A 27,512-nucleotide genomic window follows, 5' to 3' on the forward strand; every position below is an offset into this window, starting at 1 on the left:
CATCTGGCCCTCACTGCATTGTCCATGTAATCTTTTGTCACAGAATCACAGAATCACAGAATGACCTGGGTTGGAAGGGACCTCAAGGATCATGTAGTTCCAACCCCCTGCCTGGCAGGGCCACCAAACATACACCTTTGCTAGATCAGGTTGCCCAGGGCCCTGTCCAACCTGGTCTTGAACACCTCCAAGGACGGGGCATCCACAACCTCCCTGTGCAGCCTGTTCCAGGGCCTCACCACTCTCCTAGTAAAGAACTTCCCCCTAACATCCAACCTAAATCTTCCCTCTTTTAACTTCAAACCATTTCCCTGTGTCCTGCTATTGTCAGCCCTTTCGAAGAGTTTACTAAACTGTACCAAATTATCAACCTTTAGCTATGGACAGAAGAACACTAATTTTTCCAAGCCATTTCTGTAACAAGAAAGCATCATAATTTCTGTTATTATCATCCTTGTACTCTCATCAGAGGTAGTTTACTGTTTTCCCATGAGAAATTGGTAACTGGGGAATAGGAGGTGCTCTGAAAGCCAAGTAAAATTTTACCGGTGTAAACTGTCTGCTGGTCAGTGGTATCTCATATAAACTAGGCTCTTTGAGTCAAGTTCAGACAGAAGTGACCCTCACAAGATTGCCTCCCTCAGTGAGAACTGACAAGACAGTGGAATCTGTGTTCGCTTTATGTAAGTTATTGGGTGTTAAATACTTTACCTAACTTGTACATGGCTCTTCTCAGCAGTAAATCTCAGACTGGTTTTACAAGAGAGGTCAGTATCTTTATCCTCATTTTACGGGCAGATAAACAAGGGTGCAGGAAGGTCTAATGCCAGAAGGTCAGCGTCAAAGTGAGAAGCAGCTAATTGCAACAGATTTTAATGCATCATTGTGCACAAGTGTCAGTAATTCTTATTGCAGTGTCAACCACAAAGTTATACAGAGTTACCAAAGACAGAAATAGAGCAGTCCTGACCTTTTCTCTGCAGACAGGGATTGTCTCTCCAGAGACTTTTTCCCCAGCAGTAGTAAACGACTAAAGAAGAGCAGGTGCCATTTCTCCCTCTCAGTGATCATGCCCGGGGGCAATAGAAGTCATTTTTAGGATATGATTTCCCTAGTATTTACATCGAACTTGTAGCAGTGCTTATTTTAACTCAACTGTCAAGCCACTTTATTTTTAATTTGCAGCATGGTATCATTTTTTAATACTTGCCTTGTTTTAAACAAGCAAAGATATTTGAATGGGAACATGAAACTCACTAAAAGAGTTATTGCTGCCCCACAAATATATAGTGATAGCCTAAGAAAGCAATGGTGCTCTCTTTCCCATGACTAGAAGTGCACCAAATCTCTAAAGCAGCCCTAATATTTTACTTTAAAAGACAAAATCACAGGCTGGGTTACCTTTCAGTAAGAACTTTATAGATTTTCCAGCTCTTATGAAGGTTCCTAAGGGAGTCCTAATTCATCCAAATGACATTGTTCTCTTGATGACTATGACATTCTTATAAGAAAATTTGCCAGTGGGGCATAATCTTAGTTTAAGAGATCCTAGGAAATAATACAAAATTGAATAGGTGGGAGAAAAAATAAGGAGGAACAAAATGCTTTTAAAAATACTGTTTGTGAAATACTCACAAATAAGAAGATTCTTGTTGCCATGAATACTGATCAGCCATGTATTTCTGTAAGCACACATCAGCCTGATGTACTACACTTCTGTGATTTATTCAATTACCACATTTCATAAAGACATAGTAATTGCTGTGTTATATCCATCTCATCTAGTACCCATCTGAAGAACATGGAAAAGATGGCATGTAGAGGAAAATGTCACACTGGGTCTATGCAAATCCTTCTCCTTCCCCTTGGTTAACAGATTCACTCCAGTCTTTTCATATTCCTTCTTTTTTCTCTCCCGGTGCAGAAGTAGATGTTCTTACCAACTACAATTCAGAGGTTGTTTTTTTTTTTTTAAAGAAAAAAACTTTGTAATATTTCTGATAAATCCTGCCACAGGAAGTGAAAAGTGAAATAAGACTAATGTATTAGGAATAAAAACATTAAAGATGAAAGCCCTCACAGAAACCAGCTTAAGAGTAATAGCAGTGATTCATGAAACACGAGGCTTAAGTAGATGGAGTTGTGGGCAGGGCCAAGAAAGACCACAGAAAGGATGTTTTCTGATCTGTATCAGATAGGACCTAGGGAAATGTACCTTCATGCTGCCTGAATGTTTCCAGGGGAGATTAATTTTACATACAAAGATGTGTTCCTATTAATGTGCAACTACCTCTGAGGAGGAAATGGACAAATGGGCAGTTGAGCTCTAAAAACCCACACACATTATACTGGAAAAGTGTGATTGCCATTACAAAAGGTACCTGGAATTACCTTAAGTGCAGTTTCTTGTTTCCCAAGTCTTTCTTGTACATAGGATTATAGAACTCTTGTTGTACATGGGATTATAGAAGGTATTTTAAATATGAGTTTTAAAGAAATAGATTTTCCAGACTAACTACCAAGAAACCCAGAAGAACTAATGATGTGCAGCATACAAGTACTTTTTTTTTAGCAATAACTGATATTTTTCAGTCTGCAGAATGACATTGTTTCATCCTTTTGGCTTTCTTTCTTTTTCTTTTTCTTCTTCTTTTTTTTTTTTTTTTTTTTTTTTTTTGGCAGGACTCTTTTAATTGCACAATGTATTTATTGCACAATGTATTTGTGATGTATTTTGACTTTTAATGTGCAGTGTTAGAATAGGTCTTTGGTGGCTAGGAGAAATCATGGCACTGAAAAAGAGCCTTCTCTTTAATAACAAAACAACAACAACAAAAAAACCCTAATAATAATCAATTTTTAACCATAGTATTTGGCCAAATTTTTGGGTGATTTCATGGGCATCTATCATGAATATGACTGTGGGTTACCTACCAGAGATGTTCACTGAGAGGTTTCCAGTGTTTTATGAGGGCTGATGAAATAATGTAGAGGAGTAATGTGATGCAACATTGTCACAATAAGTATAAAGGGACCAAATCTTCATCTTCTTAAGTATTTTCATTCTTCATGCCTATGTAGATCAATACTTTTTCCCCTTATCTGTGTTACAAAGTATACCATCAGGCACAAAATAATGGACTGATAACTTATCATTTACTGTTTGATTTTCATTTGCAAGTTGAAGCTATACCACTTTCTTTTCAAAAATACTTTCCCCTGAACTACTAAATCTGTTGAGTTTAAGAGATGAAACCAGGAGATGTCTGCATGTAACAGCACCATTTTTCATGAGATTTTTTTGATGTCACAAAAACAATGTGTATCCACAGAACTTTACACAACCTAATAAATGATCAGTTGACACTGTGCCTCTAATTGTCCTCAACTGGAAGCAAAAATGCTATCTGTGAGCCAAAGCTGATGAATGCTGTTGGTTGATTAATTCTCTTAAAAAAAAAAAAAAAGAAAAAAAAGAAAGAGAAAAAAGAGCCAAGGAAAAGCCACAACAGCTCTGAACTTTTTCAAGGACTGCCTCTGCTTTAGGGGAATTTTGATTTTTCCTGCTGTTTTGTTTGTTTTAAAAAAAATGGTGATGTCTAATCTTCAGGAACGTACCTCATCATCCAACCCACAAACTGTTGGCACAATAATAAACCTACACAGAATGTACTGTTAGATTCTTTTTTTTATTATTTTTTTCTTTTTTTTTTTTTTTTTCTTTACTTCTTCCTTTCAGAGGTATAAATCACAGCTTTTTGCTTTTGCAAATTAAAGTATAGGCTTTGCACTGGATAGTTGGCACTCTTTCTTCTGGCCAAATGTTCTATGCTGCTTCCAAAGAAACTGTGGACACTGAGTTGGCTATAATTTGTCTTTGAAATCTTTTGCAAAACCTCAGTCTTTGTATGCCTCCAAGAAAGAAAATAAAAGAGGAAAAATAAAACAAAACATGAGTTTATTTATTAAGTTGCAATTTAACTCTTTTTTGTATTATGTTAGTTCGGTTTTAGTTTTTTTTTTTTTAAATTTTTTTTTCTTTTTTTTTTTTTTAACCAAGTTTTTAATTTTTGCTCTTTGTGTGATACCATCTTGTCATATAGGTCAAAGCAAAACTATATTTCTGCCTATCCTAAAATGTGTAGAAAAGATCACTGAAAGTAAAATATTTCTTTTGTTAGTTGCTTGTAAGCTTCGAGTAAGCCACTTGTTTCCGACTGTATTTCCAGAAATCCTCTCTGCTGTGTTTGTTTTAGTGTCTTTATAATGTGGTGGTCAAACAATGCTAAGCTGACTATTTCCAACTACTGGGGAAATAGGAATGCACCTCCCACGTTCTCACTCCGTGAAGCACTTGCTGGTTTTATCTGTCATATATTATTTATAGTTTTGATCATCTAAATGTTCAGCAAGGAATAAATGAAAGTTATTGGTGTGTAAAACATTGTAGACCTTGTGTTAAACTTGGACTTATCCCTCCAGCATCCTTGTACTGCTCTCTTCTGCAACACTTCCTTTCTATTGATGTGATGCCATCTTTGGTACTCTAACAAAGGGCTGTATAAATGTTTGGAAGCCAGAACAGATGTTTTTGGGCAGCTTTCACACAGTTTGCCAAGTTCAGGCATAAAACAAGATCCTGACCACTTTTGGTTATTATAAATTGTAAGACTTTTTTCAAAGGAAGACTAAGCATGTTGAGTCCAATGACTTCCTGTCTTCTGGCATTCTACTGCATGCCTTTTTTTTTTTTTTTTTACTATACCATAATGTTTCTTAAGTTTGCTTTTGTTTTATTCTCATAATTGGCTTTGTATATCCACTGACTGATCTGATTTTCCTATCGAGTCAGGGCTGTTCACTCCAGATTTTCACTGGTGTAACTGAGAGGAAAATTTTGTCCGTATGCTCTGTAATGAGATATATCATCACTGTCAATATTTTTCTTCTTCTCATCACTCCTCTGCCATATGGCAACTTAACAGGAAAGAGCTGAACTGCATATGTTCTTAGTAAGATTTCTTCATTCCCTTGCAAAATCGAGGTTAGTTTTAATACCATTCAGATTTAAAAATGGAGGAAGCCATTAATCCCTTAGCATGGGATTTTTGTCCAACATTGGCCATCCAAATGCTAGGCAGCCAGTTGAAACCAGTTTTCTGGACTCCTGCTATAGTCCCACTTGATCCATCAAATCATAAGAGTCAGGGGAGACTTTTTCCTTGCAAACATGAGTGTAAATCTCATATGTACCTGCTGATCTTAATGGTGTTGAATCAATGAATTAAGGCAACATCTGTACCAGTGTATTGAATGTGGATAGGAGATGATTTTCATTAGATGTTGATATCCTCTGCCAGCACGTCTTGGCCTGTACAAGGTAGACTCACCTCAAATAACACCTAAGTGTAACTCATTAGAAATCACAAGCCAGAGGCTGTTTACAGCTAGCCACACACACATAAGGCTACCCTGGTTTAAGTGGAAATTTAGCCCTAGCAAAAGAAGTCATGGTACCTACTTGCTTTCAGGGCCAGAAAATAGGTGCTGGCTCATTTTATTTACATGTGTACATGTTAAGAGATACAAGCCGTGTATAAAACAGTGTGAGAGAATGAATGATAAATTTGAGAGTGCTTGCCTGAAAAGTTGCAACCAGAGTTTGTTTTTATCAAGCAGCTTTACAGACGTATTGGTGGGAGACTGATCCCGTATGAATGAACACAGAAAACAGAATTTGTAAGCAGTGATTTCCAGGACCCACTATATGTGTTTTTCTTAAACCTCTCATGCTACAGATGCCTCTCGAAGCCATCATGTAAAAAAGGGAAAAAAATAAGGTTTTCAGGAGTAATTAATGTGGATTCACTGAGAGGAAATCATGTTTGACCAACCTGGCAGCCTTCTATGATGTCACAACAAGCTGGGTAGATGAGGTGACAGCAGTGAATGTTCTGTGTACTTAGAGTTCAGCAAGGCTTTTGACACTGTCTCCCAAAACATCCTCTCAGGTAAGCTTAGGAAGTGCAGAGTACACAAGTGGGCAGTGAGGTGGATTGACAACTGGCTGACTGGGAGAGCTCAGAGAGTTGTAATCAGCAGTACAGAGTCTGGTTGAAGGACTGTAACTAGTGGTTGTCCTCAGAGGTCAGTACTGTATTTCATCTTGTTTAACATCACCAGTGACCCAGATGATGAGATAGAGAGTACAGTCAGCAACCTTGCTGATCACACAAAGCAGGGAGGAGTGGGTGACACACCAGAAGTCAGTTCTATCACTCAGTGAGTGCTGGACAGGCTGGACAGTTGGGCAGAGAGGAACATTGTCAGGTACTACAAGGGCAAGTGTAGAGTTATTCCTGGGGAGGAATAACCACATGCATCAGTACAGGTTAGTGGATGACCTGTTAGAAAGGAGCTCTGGGGAGAAGGACCTGGATGTCCTAATAGACAGCAGGCTGGCCATAAACCATCACTGTGCCCTTGTGGCCAAGAGGACCAATAATATCTTGAAGTGCACAAAAATGAGTGCAGCTAGCAGGTAGGGGAAGGGGATCCTCCCCCTCTACTTTGTCCTGGTAAGCCCACATGTGGAATACTGCATTCAGTTCTGAGTTTCTCAGTTCAAGAAAGACAGGGAACTTGTAGAGAGAGTCCTGCAGAGGGCTAGATAGGTTATTAGGGGGATGGAGAAAATTCCTTATGAGGAAAGGCTGAGTAACCTGGGACCTTTCAGCCTGAAGAAGAGTGAGAGATTATCTTAACAATCTGGGTAAACAGCTAGTGGAAAAGAGTCAAGTGGATCTGAATGTAAGGAAACCTCCTTTACTTTTAGGGTGTCATAGTACTGGAACAGTCTCTGTCAGAGCCTCTTATGGAGAGGTTTATGGAGTCTTGACTGGTGGTATTCAAAACACACCTACATGCTTTCCTGCTCTAGGTAAACTGTATTATCAGGAGGATGGATCTGAGGATCTCCAGAGGTTCCTTCCAACCTCTACAATTATGTGATCCTGTGAAAACAGTCTCTGGGCAGTTCATACCCAGGCAAATGTCCCATATCACAGTATTTCTGCAAAGTTTCTGAGCTCTGTTTACTGAATTTTTTGAGCTGGGAGAAGCCTGCATTAGAAATAGTCACCCTTTGCCACAGTATGCCTGCATCCAGCAACATGCTGAGCAGAGTGTTTCAGCCACTTTTAACCACCACGATGGGGCTCAGGGACCATGGGATAAATCTGAATGAATAACCCTATTTCTAAGTTGTTTCCAGGGAGTGCGTGGGTGTTACAGACATTTAACTGCCAGGCTATTCATTTTTTCTACACTAATAGTTTCCATGCTAGCTGACTGACCAGTCTCCCTGATGTGTCGCGTCAATTTTCTTATTAAATACAAAAATAATGAATGTTATGTATGAGCCTAGAAAGCTCCTCATCTCCCAGATTGGATCATGGTGCCAAATGTCTGGCTGGCATCATCTCCAGTAGTCTGCAAACAACATCTGCATGAGCATGTTGGTAGCTGCCATGATTTGCTGAACAGCACTGATTACAGCTGTTTTGCTAGAGGGAGACTTTGCAGTGTGTGGGACAGACTGCAATGCTGTACCCTCCCTGGGAAAGGCCAAGCATGTGTCATTTGTAGGAATGACTGGAGAGATACCTATCTCTCCCCAGCTTCAGCTGTCTCTATTCCTAGATGTGACTAACTGTGCATCTACACCAAAAGAATCACTGCTGAGATGAGCTCAGAAAAATGAGCGCTTGGGAGCCACTGACCAACCCCAGCAGCTGCCTGTGAAAGTTGATCTGGAGAGCTTCTGTATGCTGGAGAGGTGGGAGGATTTGTGAGGATGAGTAAGAGGCTCAGATCCCTGATTGACAGCACATCTCACTTCTGCTGGCATAGTCTTTAACATCTCTGCTCGTGGAAGAAGGGTCTCAAAGGTGCTTCTCTATCCTAGGAAGCCTGATGTGAAGCTACACGAGAAGGCAGGACAGGCAGCAGGCTAGACCCCAGTTCTATTTGCTTTCAGGAAACCTCATGTCACTGCCCAGGAAGAATAAGCAGAGTTTCAGAGCTGAAAAGTAGTGTTAAATTTTATTTCCCTCACTCTTAGGGCAATTATATTCTGTATATGTTGTCAGCCACTTTATCAGAAGCTAGGTCCACTTTTTCTGTCTGTGGCACAAGTTTAATGCAGTTGTTTTCAATCAATTATTATTTCAAGTACCACAACTGTTTCTGAAAAAAAAAGAAAAAAGAAAAAAAAAAAAAAAAAGATGAATTTTAGCATTTCTCAAGCTTAAGGGTTTCAACACTTTCTTAAGCTAATTTTTTTTAAAAAGCATTTGAAATTTTGGTCACAAGTAGAGCATGGCAGAGGGTAAGCTACTTCTGGACAGGTACTAGGAATATCCTTGTTTACTGTGTGTATTAACCTTGGGCTGAGGATAGGCTCTTGTTTGATATCTGAAACTTTCCAAAGAAAACAGACAGCAACATGTAAATAAGTAAACCACACATGCAAAAATGACTCTGAAATATTGTGTGCCAGGTCAAGTGTTAGTTGGGTTAAGTCAGGTATTTAAAGTAATCCTACTTACACCCCCTTAAATATTGCATCACTTAGGTAAGTTGTGACAGCTCATTCACTGCCAGGAAAAGCTTGCATTATCCTCAAGGATGAATTCAGGACTTCAGGAAGCTCCCAAGTAAATGAAAAACAGAGACAACGGGCAGTGGCTTAGTGTCTTAAGCCATATGCCTCAGATATCTCTAGCCATAGTTTAAAATGCCAACAGGAGCACCATCCAAGCTAATGTAGATCTACTGAGTACTTGGCCATTTACTGCAGGCAGAAGAAAATCCTTGAGTTAAATGCTAAGAAATTAGATCTTTTGAACTTTTAATGGCTATTAAAAATTGCAGGGTATTTTCATAAGGGAAGAAGTTTATTAATCTTGTTCCCTTAACTAAATTATTCTTTTCCTTCTACAAATACACTTTCAGTTCCTTATGTCAAAGGGAAGATAGGAAAGAATGAAAGAATGAAAATAACTAGTGTTGTACTGTGTCTTAAAAGAGCTGTACTACCACACAGGGGTGTCTGCAACCAGCCCAGCTGTGATTTGTGAGAACAGGGAGAGGAGTGTTGCAGAGGGACAGGGAAGATGTGTGAGAACAAATATTTGCACTCCTACACTGATTTTTTATTATCAGCCTTAGCCCATAATAAGGAGGAATGGTCAGAGATCAAAACCTCTGTCATCTAATTATAAAACAAAAGATAGGGAGAGGTTAAAGGCAGGTGCTCGAGCAACAATATATTGAGCAGGCAGGTAGGAAGATGAGTGATCTGAAAGAGACTGCTGATTCTAAGGAAAGGAGAGTTTAAAGGAAGACTGGACAATTAAAGAAAACCTCATCAACATGCAAAAATGCCATGAGAAGTAGTGTCAAAACATTTAATTTGAGAAATATTAAGAGAGCCAATGGAGCCTGGTAGATTAGAGACAGCAGCCACAATTTAGACAGTGAATGGCAAGTGTTATAAGGGATATGGGAGGTTTTCAAATGTGAAGAAGATGGCTGGGATTCAGCTCCAGACTGAGACGCTCAAATGTGGGCAAAGGGCTGAGAAAGGAAAGTGGGAGGAATACAAAAGAAATACATGATGATAATGATGGTATGGCTGTGATTAGCACAGTGTAGATGCCTGATTTCTTAAGGAATACTGATCGTGATTAGGTGCATGATAGTATGCATTCACACACAAATCACTTGGTTTGATAAAAAGATACTGAGTGAAATTCAGTCCCTATCCTTAAAATCTGCACTTCTCTGTCGTATGATTTATTGGTGTTCTGTACTTTCATCTGTCATGGGTAGACCTTCAGCATTTCCAACATCAGTGACTCAGTGCTGCTGATGCTGGAAAGTGGGCACTGGTCCAGCCATGAGTTCTTCAGTATCCTTCTATGAAACATTAGCAAGATTCATAGATACTAAGTGGCTTTCCCAAACCTGTTTTATATCTAGCAATAGGAGCCAGATCTTCCAGAACACCGTTATTTACCAATCAGCTGATAACATTCTCGTGGCTTTGTTTAAATCATCACTTATTTTGAAACTGGATAATGCTGGAAATTTTTCAGAATACTTGAAAATAGCCAGTGAGGCTATATTTAGGAGATCATACAAGTCTTAATTGATTTTCTATTTTAGCTTTTTAATGAGGCAGTTCACCCCACTAAGAAACTGTTGTATTTTCCCTTCCAGCTTTAACTGGTGGTAAGAAGCACAATATTTGAGCTCTTAGTTTGGAACAGCTCTGTTTGAACAAATAATAAAATAGAAGACTAGACTTATCTTTAAGATAGAGACCTTGGAGCATTTGGGGAAGAATGTTTGAAAGATCAAAACATTTCAGGTTTCTCATATGTCCTGAGAGTTGAAAAATAAACAGAACTAGCTAGGGATCTGGCAGAAGAAAACAATTTCTAAGAGAAAATATCCTTCTAAATACATTGTTCTCTTTTCAGTGTTGTTATTAAGCCAAAAATTCCACTGGCGATGAACAAGTAATTATTTATACCAGTGAAAATCCAGAGTTTCCACAAAGATGAAGGAGGTTTTTTAGGTATAAAGTACCTTTACCAGCAAAATGCTTCAGAGTATTCTCCAATGTTAATTACTTCAACAGCATGAAAAGTAACAAAGAACAAGTCTGAACTAACTTTCATGGGCTATGAAATGTCAGATCCTTGTAACTGATACAATATGAGAAGCCTACATGGCTGAAAATCTTAGGGAAGCAATCTCTTATTCCAGAGATTTCAGAGCAAATCCCATTCAGCTTGATACTCACTTTAAATTGCAGTGTCGTGGTTTTTGAGACCAAAATGAGTTGGTTTTCAGTTTAAATCTTCTTGGAGATGTGACCAAAGATTGCAAACAACATGACAGTTTTTTGTCCTTTTGGAGGGAGACAAATAGATGGCTGGTTAAGATTACATCTATAACTTTTAGATGGCTGGAATATGAGATAAATCCCACTCTCCCTAACCTCTTCCCTCATCTTCTGTACTGAGTCCCATCCATCTCTATAGCAGTACTGTCAGAGGTACCCAGCAGAAATACATTATAAGCCCAGCAGTCAAGAGAAGTTCAACAGGAGCTTCCAGTGGTACTGAAACATTGTTATTAGGGCAAAGGACTTTCAATAACCTTTTCAAATTTGATCGTCTTGTCATTCAGCCTCCATCCTAACCATGTATTCCTGACTTTCACATCCATAGGGAAACCCACACTGAGAATCAAGACTGTTATTGCTTGAGGTCTGGAAGAATTTCCTGGACTAGTTTTAATTGTGATAATGTATTCTGGGAGTTTAGGGTTATGTTTCTGCATTTGGATATTTCTATCATCTCCACTTGTTTTGTAGCATGTCTTCAGCAAACTACTATGTTACATGAAGTCAAAGACCATGTCTCCAGGGACATGGTAGACTGGATTGGTGGCATATTATAGATGGAGTAGAAGATATTGTGTTATGGCAGAAACTATATAGTTAAGAAGCAAAATGTATTTGCCTCTTGCTCTGGTGTGTCTTACACAGATAGTCAGCTGGTATTTTGTGATTCAGTTACTCAGCACCTGAGACTTTCAATGTTTCTTGAGGATAAAGATGGGAAACTAAGCTTTAAAGAACAAGGGACTAATACTAGGGACTAATACTCTAACAAATATGATCTGTCACAATATACCCCCATGGGAGAAGAGAGCAGGCAATGTTTTGTTGCTGTGGTGGGAGGAGAAAACATTTCTGTCAGAGGATCAATCCCATCTGCCCTTGATCCTGCATGCTTATACAGCTGGACTTACATGATCTCTACATCCTCCCAAGTGAATTGCAGCCTTGTACTCACTTTAGAGGCATCTATTACTCCCCACTGTGTATGTACCTACCTAAAAATCCATAACTGGTCTCGCATCGAATCAATGCTCACAGTCAACTTGTATCTAAACAAATTGAATAAAGCTAAGAGCTCTGAAGATCCTCTTATTTATCCCATGACAAGCACAGAGACTCCCAGTTCTTATGCTCATGACACCTTTGTCAATAAAATCTGCAGATTGCACAGTATAAAGTTGTTTTATAATTCATCTCTCTGACAATGACTGAACCTTTGAACAGGAATGCTTTATGTGGTTATCTCAAGAACAGCGTTCAAGCTGAGGCTGCATCAGCAAAGTGCAAAAATAAATTTTTGTTCCTCTTGAAGAGACACATTTCAAGCAATTTTTTTATCTAATGAAAAAAAGATTAGATATTATTTTAAAGAAGAATTTATATTTGGCTGGCAATTAGATCATAAGTAAGAATCACAGGACTTATTAGATCATATATTCTATTCTCCTTCCACTGCAGGATCATTTTTCAAACCTGTGGTCTAATTGCATTATTTTAAAGGGACAAAACATCAGACTTACAGAAAGAAATGTCACTGCTGTAGTATTCACCCTTCAAAAAATGTTTTTATGCTGTACCTCAAAAAGTAACTGCTGTTAGAATAAACTGCAGATGGAAATGATGGCAGTTGGGTATCCTTTTAGTTGATTTGATGGTGATGCCAGCTCATCTCGCCTGCTCTAATTGGCACTCAAGACTTGTGATCATAGATTAGGTGTTTTAAAAGTCCTGCCCAAAATCTTTAATTCATGTAATTTAGGGCTGTAAATTGTAAGTTCATAGTTATAGATAGAGGTGTTTCAGATCGTCATGTAAATATTGTTGCAGGTTTTAGGATAAAAGTGGAATTTTCAAAGCCAAGTAGGACATTCAGGCAGGATGACTCATTCATTTCAGTGGAAATTATTACATCCAAATCCTGGTCCTGTGACTTTTGAACAAGAGGATTACGTATATAAGCAGCAATTACACACAATTCCACCCTAAAAAAAAAAAAAAAAAAAAGTAACCAGGTGAATTCTTAGTACTTTATTCATCAGTTTGTGGAGAATTCAACCAGTTGTTTCACTTCCAATCTGAACTTCTGAACTTTAATTATTAATAAAATCAAATCAAAATTGTTTTTGAAAGAGGCATTTTGAAGACAATTCTTGAGGAAGGTAATAAAACAGAAAACTCTATCTTCAGTTCATTACATGGCTAAAGGTCCACGAAAGTGACAAAACACCTAGGGGGAAAAAGAAAGGGGAAACTGACATTGATATAATAGCACTGTAGTCTGCAATTTAATAATATTCAGCCAAGGACACTATGAGGTTTTAGCAACAGCAAACTAACAATAGGAATAGCATGTCCTTGTTTTACAGATACACGAGGAAGTCCTAGAAACATCAAGTGGTTTGAATTTTTCCTATGACTAGTTAGAAAATGTGGAAAAAAACATGTACTGGCTTTCCATTTCTCTAATTTTTAATGCTCAGTAGCTGTGTTGGTTGATATTCTGAAGCACATGGGATTTTTGGAGCCCGCTTTCAGCAGCAAAGCTATGTGGATGTGGTATAAAATCTGCAGCAGAGCCCCTCTGTACTCTTGGCTTTTGTATTTTGGTAGGACCAGTTTGTGCTTCAAATGTGTCATTATCCTTTACAAGGAAGTTTCACCCCACTCTTGAATCAGTTCACATTGTTAATGTGCTCATCAGCTAACTCAGACGGATATACAGACAGCTGTGAGGAATCTAATTAACATTTGACTACAAAAGAAGAAATTACAATCTACTGTACTATCTAATCTGTCAGAGAAGGTCTAGCTTAGAAATGTGTTCAGTATTTCTCTGTAGCTTTTCGTCTATTTTAATGTAATAGAATCACAGTCATTAGAGGTGAAGAAAAACCTTTTATTTTATCTTGTCTATCTAGGTTTGCAGCTACTTTTACCCTTTGGATGACACTGAGTATAATCTCTCCCTCCTTTATGTTTTTTCTCCATCAAACACCTGCAGATTGCTATCATGTCTACTTTTAGTCATCATTTACTTGGGTTTATATAATTTGTGTTATGGTTACCTGAAGATCAAAACTTCCATCTTTCTCACTGTGTCTTCTCTTTAAACATTTTACAAAATCCACCATTATCTCAAGAATGATAGAGTGCTCTTACTATTCAGAAGAAGTACATCTATTCTGTATTAAAATCTGTGCACTATTTAGTTTACAGTGTTAGCAAAGGATTCTTTCAGTGTCCCTTTATATGTCTGGGTTTTTTTTTTGTAAAAGAAAAGAAAATTGTATTTCTGTGTGGTACCTGCTTCTTAATGCATAGAAGATAGGACAGAAGTGTTATAAAGCAGAGAGCTGTGTGAAAAGAAGTAGTTTTTCTGATTAATCTGAATCTACAAAAGATCTGACTCTAAAAATAGGAGAAATATCTAATTCAAAATTATTTGGATAGAAGAGAGCAACTGTGTTGACAGCAGACATATGAATGATATTGTTTTTGCAGATGGGTTGGTGAGAATCAAATTGAAGCTGTTGATCTATATTTGTGTAGGATCTTTCTAAACCCTTTGAGGGCTCTGTTATTAGGAGCATGGGCCGCTTTACCGATGAGGAAAGGCAGCACACTCTGTTTCTGTCATCCACACACTATTACTCGGACAACAGGAGATGCCTAGATTTAACAAAAACAAAAAAAAAAAAAGTCAAATGTCCTTCTGCAGAGATGGGGGTAATCAGACTGAGATGTAATTAAAAGCCTTTCTTCTTCTCTCAACTGGCACACACAGAGAAGATAAGTCTTTCAAGGAAATACATCAGTAGACTGGAAAAAAAAAATCTAAGTTTACTTTTTAAGTTCATTATCTTTGCACATCCTGTTTAGCAGAGGCTGAACCCAGACTGAAAAGAGTAGGAGACAACAATAATTCCTCAGGTCTCAAATTGATTAGTATCTTTGGAAGACTGTAGAGAGAAGCACAGAATGTAAGAAGGGCAATTTGGTATCAGTTTCTCTCTAAAGAGCATATTGGAGGATTTTAATAGTAGCCAAGCTTGGGAATCTGGATAGTGGAGGGGAGCAAACAGCTTATTTGTCATCATGGTTTCTGATAGGACTGGGACCACCACCAATCTAATCCACAAGGAGTGTGCAATTGTATCCATTAGGCAGAGGAGAACACAGCAAATGTGAAAGGAAATACCTTAGGCTAGCTCATTTTTTCTTTTTTTTTTTCTTTCTTTTCTTTTCTTTTTTTCTTTTTTGTTTTTGTGTGTGTGTGTGTAAGTATATGATTCATGAAATTCATTTGTTGCTACAGAAAGAATGATTTTATCAGCTGAAACATATTTCTTTCTTGTTTGCATTGATATTATCATGCTTATGTAGAGGGATCGTGTTTCAATATGACATCCATGAAGTGATGCTAGATAAGGGAAAAGTATTTGTACCTTCGTAATCAGTTTCCCTCATATGTAATGTTTTCCTTATCAGGAAATGGAAAAATAAGCAAGGTATCTTATTTCAAAACTTGCAAATGTGTGCCATTTGCCTTCAAGTCACTGGGAGGAAGGGTACTACGTGTTAACCTTAACCAAACTATAGATTAAACTGTTCAATCCCTTTGCTTCCATCCTCTAATGTTCTTACCTAGGAATGGCTATACGGTGAACTAATGCACTGTTTTCTTCTTATTTATTATTATAGTTTCTCTATAGTTAGTGGAGATGATAAGAAAAGATTCTACAAAAACATCTCATGTATTGAGGAAAAAAAAAAGGTTCTTTATCCAATTGAACAAAACAGAGTGAAGTGCCTGTTACAACCCCTTTCTCCTTTGTTTATTAAAATTATTATTATGAGGAAGAAGAAACACCAAAAATCCCCTAAGTTTAGATAAAGTGAATTTCAGAAAGACAGCAATAGCGTATTGTAGTTGCATCCATAGCTCTTTGCTGTTGTCAACAGTGCTGGAATGCCAGAAATGTTATCAAAATTTAGAGAACCTAGCCATTTCCCATTTGTTGTTTGTTGTTTGTTTGTGTTTGTTTTTTTTTTTAATTCTGAAGCTAGCAGATGATGTTCTCTTTCCATCTGAGTTCAGTCATGGAAAAGAGAACTTTAACCATTAATATCTGTGGAGAATTACAGTTAAATCAAGTTGCCAATATAAGAATTTCCCAAAGCTCAACACAGATTTAACTGTCACTGAAATTAATGTTAAATCTATATTAAAGAAGAACATGGACAGCATTTCAATGTTCAAGTACATTATTTAGAGGCTCCACTTTAAAACTGCCAGATTTTTGGTCATTAGATTATCACTTGTGATAGGGTTTAGCAGTGGTAAATAAAGTCCATGGAGCAAGCAAGCTTGAACATAGAGGCCTTAATGCAATCAACCTCTTTGCCCTAGAGTAACATATAGTATGAAATGGCCTTAAATTAGCAATGAAATAGATTTCAAACCTTTTTAAACTGTAAAAGTGATATAATGAGAACATAATATGAGTCAGTGTTGGTCCAATAGCAGATAGTGATTGCCGAAACATTGTTTGTAGTGGTATCAGATACTGGGGGAGAGCTCTAAACAGCCACAAACAATTTCATGTTCAGAAATAGATGAAGCTTATATAAGAGCACGTTTCCACACATTAAGACTGCAAATTGTTTGAAAAAGTAAACAGCCTTTAACTACAGTGTGCTGCAGAACTCCATTAGAATGCCTTTTTAGCAAGGTTATGAATTTTCAGTAATTGCTTTGGTAATCCATATTTAGCATCTGCAGGATTACTTTTAATCAGCTTTCAGGATATGATTTGACACCATTCATTTTACGCTTCAACATTTAACCAGTTAGGCTGTAAAAAAAAAAAAAAAGAAAGAAAGAAAAAAAAAAGAGAGAAAAAAAAGTCATCATTTTGCTGACTTAATTTAAAGCCAATAAAAAAGTAAGGGTAAGAGGGAGGAGGGAGATTTAGTTACCAGCAAAAGATGATGAAATGGTCATGTGATGCTTTAAAAAAACACTCATTGGATCAATAACTGCAGTAATAAAATGAGACTTTGTTCAGATGTACTGCTTCTTCACTGTAGATCCTAAGGCTTTTCTGCTTTATGAGTCAAAGCAGACCATACTCTGCATTTTTCTGTTTTATTTATTTATTTTCTGTGACTCTTAAATACATCGCCTCAGTATGTATCTATTGGCAGATGTTATTCTATTGTTGCTTTCTTTTCAGTGTTAGATTTACTGGGACTTTTCTCTTAAATGTCTTACAAACCATACACAATGACTGAGACCATACTTACTCAAGGAGTAGCTTATATTTTCTCACATCTATTATCTTCAATAGATATATTGTATTTTTTCCTAGAAAGTGGTTATGCAGACACTGTTTTGCTATCAGATATTTTGCAGTCAGCTGATTCTTACCCTGTGCCTTTACACTATGTGTTTTATTTTGTTTCCTGATAGTTGGAAAGGTATTAATTTGTCTGTACAGACTCACTTACAGCTGTCTTAGATCTCTATCTGATAATATATCTTAATGACTGCCAATGATCAAGAACTTGATGATTATGTGAGTGCTTAGTTTCTGTTGTCTTTATGTTCATATGGGTACCATTTCTGAGAAGGTATCAAGCTGAACATTCATTTCTGGAACAGCCTTTAAGGTGTTTAAGTCTCAGATATGCAGACAGAAGAGAATCTTATGATCATCTGTGGTGACCTGCTGCAAAGCACAACAAAACCAGCCACCCAATTACTCCATCACTCTGTACACCAACTTCTTGGTTACTGTCTAAATGAACTTCTTACAGTATAAATGAACCTCTTAGCTGCTTGGATTGAATGGGAGAAAATAATCTAGAAAGATCTGAAATTGATGTGATGGATTTACTACTTTCTCCGGTACATCTTCAAAATCGCTTCATATTGCATAGCCTTCTCTTTTGTCCCATGTTACCTTTATCTTGTCAGTGTTCTCTGGAAGTTTGCAGCTTGACCAATTACTGATATGACACCAATATGATGAGCAGTAAAATGGCGATTTATTGAAGCTAACACACGTATATATACCCTATGCCCTTCGTGTACGCCCACTGGAAACGTATACACCATATATCTTGATGGCATGGGGATGGACCTATCTCGTCACAGCCCGAAAAGCGCACACTCGCCTAATACAACATTTCCCCCTCCCCATGCCAAGAAAGCCTTATCCCGTTACAACGCGAACGCTAGTCCTAATCTAAATCATATAAAGGTGTTAGTCCTTATCTAAACAAGTAATTTATAAAGGGAGATATGCAGATTGCAAAGCATGCAGAGATAAGCGATGCTATATCTAACAATATTAGTAGTTTCTAACTAATACGTTCAAGGCACCTTTGGTTATATTATAACATTCATTCTTTTGCTCAGAGTTTCGCGTATAACCGCTGGAACTCCATTTTCTCATTGAACACTCCTTCTATCATACGTTGTAAACAACCTTGTAGACATCTAAATATACATGGCACACATATTATTAATGCAAGAAATATAAGAAGCCCTATCACTAATGCCTTAAGTAGCTGTTTGAGCCATGGCCCAATACCTCCAAACAAACTTCCCAACCAATCTCCAAAAGGATCATCCTGGATGCCAACCTTCTTGGTGTGTTCTTGTAACCACTCCAACTTCTTGTGCAACGACTCACTATGATCACTCAAGTTAAAACAACACATCCCTTCAAAGTCCTTACACCCATGACCTTGTGCCAGAAGTAAGAAATCAATTGCCGCTCTGTTTTGGAGCACAGCGTGTCTAATGCTCTCTACATCTATAAGCAAATCTGAGAGTAGCCGAGAGGTAACATTAGCCTGTTTAACAGTCCAACAGGCCAATCTCTCGATTTCTTTTAAAGCGTGTGCAGCAGCCACCCCGGGAGCAAGGAAAGAAGCAAAGACTCTAGCAGTGGGTCCCCATAACCTTACGTCGTCCCCGCAGTCAGGCTCCAGAGCATGCATATCCCTTTTGGCTCGTGAATGATTAGATGCCTTATAGATCTCAAAGATACTTGGGGATAAGATGGTCAATTTCCCCAGATAGCATGGACCTCCCACCGGGTTCTTAGGAATCCCTTGCCAAGCACGATCACCGCAAATAAGAAATATCCCTGGTGGTAAGGCTTTTGCAGTATCATTGTTCCAAAGTTCTCCCATGAACGAAAATGATCCTTTGGGGATAGGGAAAACACAACAACCTGTGTTGAATGCCATATCTTCACAGTCGACCTTTCGGACAGACCCATCCGTCCTGCTAATATTAACAATCTCACCTATTGAGACGTTTATAGGACAATCTCCAGAACGATAAGGCACCGATCCGTTAGGGTAAAACCCACAATATCCTCCATCAATATCAAAGGTCTCATCATCACGGGGATACACAAGGGTATAGGGGACAGTTTGATTAGTTTTCGGGTCCCAGTAGGGGCCCTCTGGACCAAGAAGTTGCTGCCTAGTCAGAGACAACCTTTTCATTGAGCCAAAGATCATGCACCCAGGGGACAACCATTGTGAGCTATTCTTGTCCCAAGTATCATTTTGTACCATTTGTGAGCCAAGTAAATCCAGCTGCTGGGGCTCCTCGGGAAGAGTGATGTTTAACCTACAAATAGTACAAGCCATTTTCCTTCCGAGATAGTATACGGAATCATTTCCCAGCCACCTCCAAGTTCTTTCTAGTCCGTTGCAGAACCGCAAACAGCCACTCTTTTTCCCAAGGTAACCCTTAAATGCAGAGTCATCCCATTCTGGGACCCCTATAAGGCATGTTTGAAAGGGTGACGTAGCTGACTGTAATGCAAGACAAAAGTCTGTTCTTCCTGTCTGATTAGCCCATGTAACCCATAAGTTCCCTGGTTGTTGAATCAAATGAATGCCCCCCACCGGCGACCAACACAGACACAAAAGGCACAACAGCATTAGCATGGTAGTTCTCGTTGGCAGCAAGGGTTGTTTCTCTGAGTTCTCAGGTTTCTTTTTCTTCGGTATCCACGAGAAAGTCCTTCTGGGCTCCTTTGGTTCGGGATTCATTGGGCGTCCGATCAGCAGGTCTTGATGATCTCTCCTGGAGTGTTCAAAGTCCCAGGTGCCGCCCTTATAATCTGTTGAATGTCTGGCAGAGATTTTTGTTTAAGACAATCTATCACGACTAAAGATTGGACCCCCTTTGGGAGGTCAGACCCCTCCACCGCACGGATCAAGCGATTCGCAAAATCAGAGAATGGCTCGGAGGGCTCCTGTTTGATGTCTGTCCATGGGAGCACAGGCTCTGCAACCTTAGCCACCATCCGCAGAGCCTGAAGGGCTGCGGTCGTAAGCGCTGCCAACTCCCCCGCTCTAAGCGCATTCGCCTGGCCCTCCGGGGACCCCACCATGCCATCTGCTAACCCCTGAAGACGCGCAAGAGTCGTCTTGTCTTTTCGACCCTGGCCATTAGCTGGATGGTTATTATCGCGGGTCGCAGCGGCTACCACAACCTGAAGCAGCCTATTCCACTCGTCATACCATAAGGTATATTGCACAGGCTCAAGGATGACACGCATAAGGCTGACCACATCATAAGGCAGAAGACTAGAGGCCATGAGAGCCTCAACTGCTGCCATAGTCACTGGAGAGCGCAAGCCTTTGTTTTTGACCAAATCCGCAAGGTGAGTGACCGCCTTAGAGTTTAAAGGGGTCCAAGCTGTACCCTCTGTATTCACTGTTACTGGAAAGGCAAACGTATCCGTCACATCGGCTGCTCTGAGATCCTCCCTCACCCGAGCCCAGTCAGTGAGTGTGGGCGGGCTCCACGGGCCAGATGCCACAGGACCACACCCCTCCTGGGCGTGTCCCGGGGCAGTCTGCATCGAAGTGCTACGCCCACATCCAGTGCCCTGCTGGGCGGAGTGATCCGCCCCTTCAGGGGAGTGGCTAGAACAACAGGCAGGACCAGACAGTAACGAAGTACCACCCCCTCCCTCCCCTTGCTGGGCGGAGTGATCCGCCCCTTCAGGGGAGTGACTAGAGCAACAGGCAGAACCTGGCAGTGAGACAGTACCATCCTCCCCCACTGCCCTCTTATCAGTTGTGCAGAGAGCAACAGTACATTCCACCGAGGGTCCCCCTCCCCCTTCATCCATAAATGATTTTAATGAAGGATATAGTCTCCGTGCTGGATAGGGAGGTGGGGGCGTGGTGTACTCTGGAGCTGAGTGGTCTTGTTCAACTTCCTCCTTCTTTGTTCTTGAAGGTGTTACGTCAGTTGGAGCCAAGGGGGTCGGCGCCATCTTCTCCTCCTTTGGATCTGTAGGAGAGATGAGACCCCCCCCGGTTCCCCTCGCCCCCAACCCCAACAGTTCCCTAGCCCGATCCCCCGCAATCTTCTCTTCCCTTGCCGCCTTAAGCGCCTCCAAGACTAATCCCCAGACCCTGAACTCTGTAACTTTTCGGGTGGCCAGCACCCTTTGTGAAAGCGCCATTGTGAGCGCATCCCAGTTATTGGGATCATATAAATCAGAGGGAGATGTTAACATCCCCTCCTTCTCTAGCAGCGAAATAACTGCAGCAATCTCCTTCTTAGAAGGAACATCCTTCCCACAGTAAGTTTTACATGCATGCAGAATCACCTTAATAACGGCTTCCATGTCGCCTCCGGCCAAACGTATCCCACCTGGCCCCAACCTGGCGCTTCCCCAACCGTACCGAGGGGGTTCCGAGCTCTCCCTACTGCCTGACGAAGAGTTATGGCCAATCCTCCCGTCCCAGTCTTTCACCACTCCGCGAGTAAATAATTACCGCTCCGCAGTGAGAACCTTCGCCGTTAGAATTATAGCTGCTCCACTTCCAATCACGTCGGGGTCACCATTTGTTACCTTTATCTTGTCAGTGTTCTCTGGAAGTTTGCAGCTTGACCAATTACTGATATGACACCAATATGATGAGCAGTAAAATGGCGATTTATTGAAGCTAACACACGTATATATACCCTATGCCCTTCGTGTACGCCCACTGGAAACGTATACACCATATATCTTGATGGCATGGGGATGGACCTATCTCGTCACAGCCCGAAAAGCGCACACTCGCCTAATACAACAGTCCCAGTGCTTTGCCAAGTCTGGCTGGCCTCCCTCAGAGCTAGTAATGTGGGAAACAGAGGACATGATGGGTGTTGAGGTCTGAGTTCAGACCTTCCCTTTATTTAACAGTATTATAAACTGTACTGGTCCATTTACCCAGTTTCACAGGGCTGAACTGAGTTTTCAAATTTTCTCTATAAAAGCTCAAAAAATCCCTCAGAAATTAAGAGGAAAACTGTGTTTTCATGGTACTTCTGTCACATATGTTTTGTTTTGTTTTTAATAAAAGGTAAGCAGCCATTCAATCTATTAACAAGTCTGTTCAAGACAAATTCTGAAGATGCATGTCCAAAGGCCCTCCTTTGCGTTTATAAGAAATGTAACTGAGCTTATTGATAGGAAGAAAAGGGCTGAATGAGATATATTCAAAATAAATAAATCTTTTTTCTTTTTTTGTTTTTTCTTTTTCTTTTTTTTTTTTCTTTTCAAGGACAGTAAATGCATTACATATCAAGCATCCACTGTACTCTACAGCTAGCCTTCCTCAGCCTTCAAGGTCTGAGAAGAGTTCAAAGAATTAGTGCCTGTTTCATGCTATTCTTGTAACAGAATCATCTCCACTAGCAATAGGAATGGCAATATTCTCATTTTCCAGAGGCTGCTTTATAGCCATTGGATAGTAAAATCTTCATGATAACTGCAGCAGCCTGGGAAGGGGAATTTGGAGTTGATTTTTAGCTTAAGGCATCAAATTCAGTGAGCTATCCACATGTAGTGTGCTCTGTGAATTGAAAATCCGTAAGTCTGAGGCAGTCTCTGATTTTAGTTCACAGCCACTGATTTTGATTAATGTTGTCGGTGTGTCATTTGAGGGGTGCGAATGATCTGAAAGATGTATATTCAAGAAGTTCTTGAATGTGACCTTAGCTAAATTTCTTGTTGTGCTCAGAAACTGTCCTCTAAAGTCGAATGTCTCCTTTAATACACTTGGTTCCTGAGGCTTTTTTTTTCTTCCCCTGGACAATAAATGAAGACTACAGAGTGGTTTTTTTTCCTACAGTACAACTGGATGTCAGTTGATTGAATAAGCCAAAGATACCAAGGGCAGGATCCTGACATCTCTGAGATGCTCCTGTGATAAGTGCTAGTATGAGATTCTGGATAAATATGTAGACCTTCTCTTGGTCTAGGTGAGATGAATAATACAACCCCCCACTAATTTTACTCACAGTAAGATTATACTTTAAAACACTTACTTTAAATAATAATAGAAATAATAATAATGATATTGCGAAATCTATTTAGAATAAAGCAGCTTCTCAGTTTCATCTGGCATACCCAGTGCTGTCCTTCCTTCGCCATTTCTATCGTGGTGAGCTGGAGTTTAGGTAGCAAGTCATCAAGGAAATTGTTTGGATGTCTTTGTTCCTTTTTTTGGAAGTCTTTGGAGCTTTGATGCACATATAGATATTGCTGAAGCACAGGGCTTGCAGTGTGGGAGCTGAAGGCTGGAAAATTCTTGCAGCAGAATAGAGGCTTCTTCCTGGCTAGGAATCCCTGGCACAACAACAAAACTAGGGTAGGTTGCCTCTGCAAGAGGCAAAGCAGGAACTGCTTTTCCTGAGGAGACCCAGAGATGAATGAGAGTAAGCAATATGGATATGAAAGCAGAGAGGTGAGCTAGAAAGAATATGAGCTTGAGAGATAGAAGATTGCAGCATGATGTACCTCTCAACATGGTAGAGATTCATCCACATCCTTGAAATGGAAGGTGATGACCAAGGAAATATACAGTGAGCAGCACACTGTTGTCTTTCTAAACCGATCCTCAACTATGCGTATCTAGTGACATGCATATTGCTGGTGTCACCTGACAGTGCAACACACCCTGTCCTGAAATGACATGCAGCAGATGTTGAGGGTTTGAGAGGGAGACAACGAGTGGGCAGAGAGCAAAGCCAACTACAAGGAAGGAAGGATCTGATTTGTGTGTGCAAGCGCCATGGGTAGAGACATGATGACAACGGAAGGCTCAAAACACCATTCAAGATAAAAATAAAAACTTTAAAAGGCATTTGGGCTTCAGCAAACAACTTCAGCACAAATCCAACCAAGCATTAAGCAGCTTCAATAAGGGCTGTAGGCTGAGTTCTCATTTCCAGCATGTCACTTTTTATTAGATTTGGCAGAATAAAACCCTAATAGGGCTGAATGCACCTTTAAACCTCTTCTGTCATTTCAAAGAAGACCTCACATAAGTGAGAATGAAGGCCAAGGGCTTTGCTGAGTTATCTGCAATGATTTGGTAATGAAAGGTCCCTTACTGGCAACGAAACACAAACTCTCTGAGCTCTGAAGTGAACTGGAACTCATGCAAACATGGGCAGTGTCTTGTTATACATCTGTATGTTTATTCTATAGGTGTGTATGTGTATACACATACTTGGTCTGAAAAAATCCAATATCTACAGTCTCTCTGACTCAAAGATGTTTTGTCTTCTTTATATTAAAATGATTAAAATATATATACATTTTGACAAGTTGATACTTTGTACCAAATATATGCATGTATGTTTATATAGAGACAAGTAGCTTTAGCAAACCTATAAAGACAACCCTCATGGCCAAGAATAATGTTTGTGTATGGCATGGAGAAGTGTGTAGAATACAGTTTTTTATCAAATCATGCGAATTGGAGATTGAAAAGACCTATTGGATCATCCTGGCCATTCCCTTGCCACTGAGGTAGAGGAGAACAAGAAAAAAAATCAAACAATCAAAAAAGCATTAAAGCTATAAAGTATCTTTTATCTTATTTTTTATTTTTTTCTGAAATCACACTGTGAACAAAAATCCTGCAACAGCCACTGTACTGTGTGTTGTTTGAGATCTATCCAGACTAATGTATAGAAATAAGAAAAATAATTTGGAACTTCCTTTCAATGCCTTGGGCTCACTCTTTCTCGCATTAAGTTTCCATCAACCTTAATATTTTTAACATTTTTTTTTTTAGTATTGAGAGATTGAAAAATAAAAGGACATAATTACAATGACACTAATATTGAATTTAATGTATTTGAGCAATCCATTGATTCTTGCAGAGAGCCTCTGAAATGAGAATGTAGATTGGCTATATTGACAAGTGCTTAATCAGTGCAAATGAGTGTATTGCTCTTGCTTTGTCTGTGAGGAAGATGAAGCTGAGGTGAGTGATCAGGAAAGACAGCCAGTGAGCCAGTGGCAGAGCCAGGATAAAATGCAGAAGTGTTGTCTGGGAAGTCCCGTATTTCAAGGTTGGACACTTTACCACATAGCCCTAAAAGGAATAACTGAAAATGCCTGCCCTTTGCAGCCAGTGAAGACGAGTAATTCTGTAGGTTGGGCACACCTGCAATAACTAACCACTAAGATCATTACGGTCTTTGCTAATTAAGACTGGCACATTGATTGTTACTAGTAATGAATCGCCATAATGGATGGAGCAAATCTTTTCAGGTGGTAGCTGAAAAAGTTTTAACAGTGTCCACTTTGGATTAAGAATCTGCATTTTCTTGAACTTCTTAAATTTTTGGATGGCCTTTGGTTGTTTACCAATAACTAACTAACTAAATAAATAAATAAATAAATAAAATGTTGGCAATGCAACTACTGACTTCCAGAGAGAAGGATGAGGGGAGTTGGTTTTTTGTTTTGCTTTTTTTTTTTTTTTGGTAACCATAATGATTTTATCCCATTTGCCTTCATTTAATTTGGAAGTGGAAACCATATCTTTAATGCTAATTAGGCAGCACATCATTACTTAGTCTTCCTGTCCTCGCGTAAATAACAATTAGCAATAATTTAGCAGTTGTACACTCTGGCATCTTCTAAGCCATACCATTGTATACCATTCCAAATTCCTTTGCATTAATTAGGATCATCAGCCAATCAGCACTAATTAAGAAGAAAATAAGTATAATAACAAATGAAACAAAGCTAGTGATTTGTATCTGTTCAGTAGTTCTTTTTCCCTCTGCAGTTTATCAAATAGTTATAATGTGTAGGAACTTCTTCTAATTGAAACTAATTATGAGGTTTCCCCTGCTACTTTGAGCCTCATGTTCAAATCCCACAAAGCTCATTAAATAAGTAACAAAGCTGGAATCTTTAGCACATATTGTAACTTGGTTCACGTTAATTAGCACCACGTTTTGGAGGCAGTAAGAGGCTGTTCAGCAGCAAATGCTACCTAAAGGGATGTTACATAGGGATTTTTGTCGATCTAGGAGACTAGACAGAGATCTCGGCTGGGTATCAATGGGCGTTATCAGATATGGCTGAAATGTCACACATCTGCCTCAAAACTGTATGCTAAATACATTACTTTTTCAATTCAGCCCATTCTGACCCCATCTTAATGCCTGTTGTTATTTGGAGCAAGCATCTGGGGAAATGTAGGTACTTAAATATAAAGTCATTACATCTGAAGGTCATTCCTGTCTTATCGGTGGCTGTGCCGTAAAATAGCACATATTCTCCACTGCTGTTTTGGGTATCATTAGCACCATTTCACTTTCAAAAGTGGGCAGCAATCTAGATGCAAGCATCTTTGCAGATCCCAGGCCTATTTAACAGACTGAAATTGCTACATGATGTTTAATGATGCTAAAAATACATATGTGGATACATACCATCTCAGTTTAGTTGAATGCAGCAATTTAAAGGTAGACAGCCAGTATACACTGAATACTGTTCAAGACAAGTGGAAAAAAATCCTCTGACCTGTAGTTTTGCATTTTCTCACTGCATTTTCACCTCATCATAAGCAGTTTTTAGTACAATCTATTGACACAGGCCACACTGATGTTAAAATAGGCTGCTGTTTCGCTGCTGTACTGACACTCTGTCTTCATGGACAAAGACACGCATGACCTGATCTTATTGGAAAATCTCAAGTGCCCTGAAACCAAACTCAATTGGAACAAATCACAGTCTAGTTTGTGCTTACATGCTATCCCTTTCCAGCTCTGGTTGTTTTGTAATTGCTAAGTAATTGACTAATTAAAATTCTACAGAAATGCTGTGGTAATTCTGACATCTTGGATATTTTGGAGTCATTGAGTCTTCTTTGGATGTGTGTGCGCAGACTGTCAGAGTACTCTCACCAGAACCCAGCTATTCTTCTTGGCACTAAATCTGCCCCTAAATCCAAGAACAGCCCCATACTGTTCACTGGGTTATCACTCACGCTTTATTCCTGTCCACGAAGACCATGTATGAGTAGTTTGTAAATGAAGTGGCTGAGGTTCAGGAGTAAGTGATGTTTGCTTGCTTCAGCTGTAGGCATAACAAGGAATATCCACACATAAACAGGGAGGAAGATGTGCCAATGGCATTTATTTATTTTTTTTCCCCTCCACAGTTCCAAACTGTTTTCATGAAAT

At 39.3% G+C, this 27,512-nt stretch overlaps 2 protein-coding genes across 3 annotated transcripts in view; one reads left to right on the forward strand and one right to left on the reverse strand.

Annotated features, from left to right (window-relative positions):
• Window positions 1-27,512, forward strand: part of SETBP1 (SET binding protein 1) — a 262,415-nt gene that overhangs the window by 196,348 nt on the left and 38,555 nt on the right. The window lies entirely within an intron of this gene.
• LOC146754192 (uncharacterized) lies at window positions 18,260-20,042 on the reverse strand. The gene has a single exon (XM_085528505.1). The coding sequence runs from the start codon at window positions 19,952-19,954 to the stop codon at window positions 18,398-18,400; it is 1,557 nt and encodes a 518-aa protein (XP_085384631.1). The 5' UTR covers window positions 19,955-20,042; the 3' UTR covers window positions 18,260-18,397.

Source organism: Coturnix japonica, chromosome Z (assembly GCF_054131305.1).
Source record: "Coturnix japonica strain WE chromosome Z, WE-NBRP24, whole genome shotgun sequence".
NCBI lineage: Eukaryota > Metazoa > Chordata > Aves > Galliformes > Phasianidae > Coturnix > Coturnix japonica.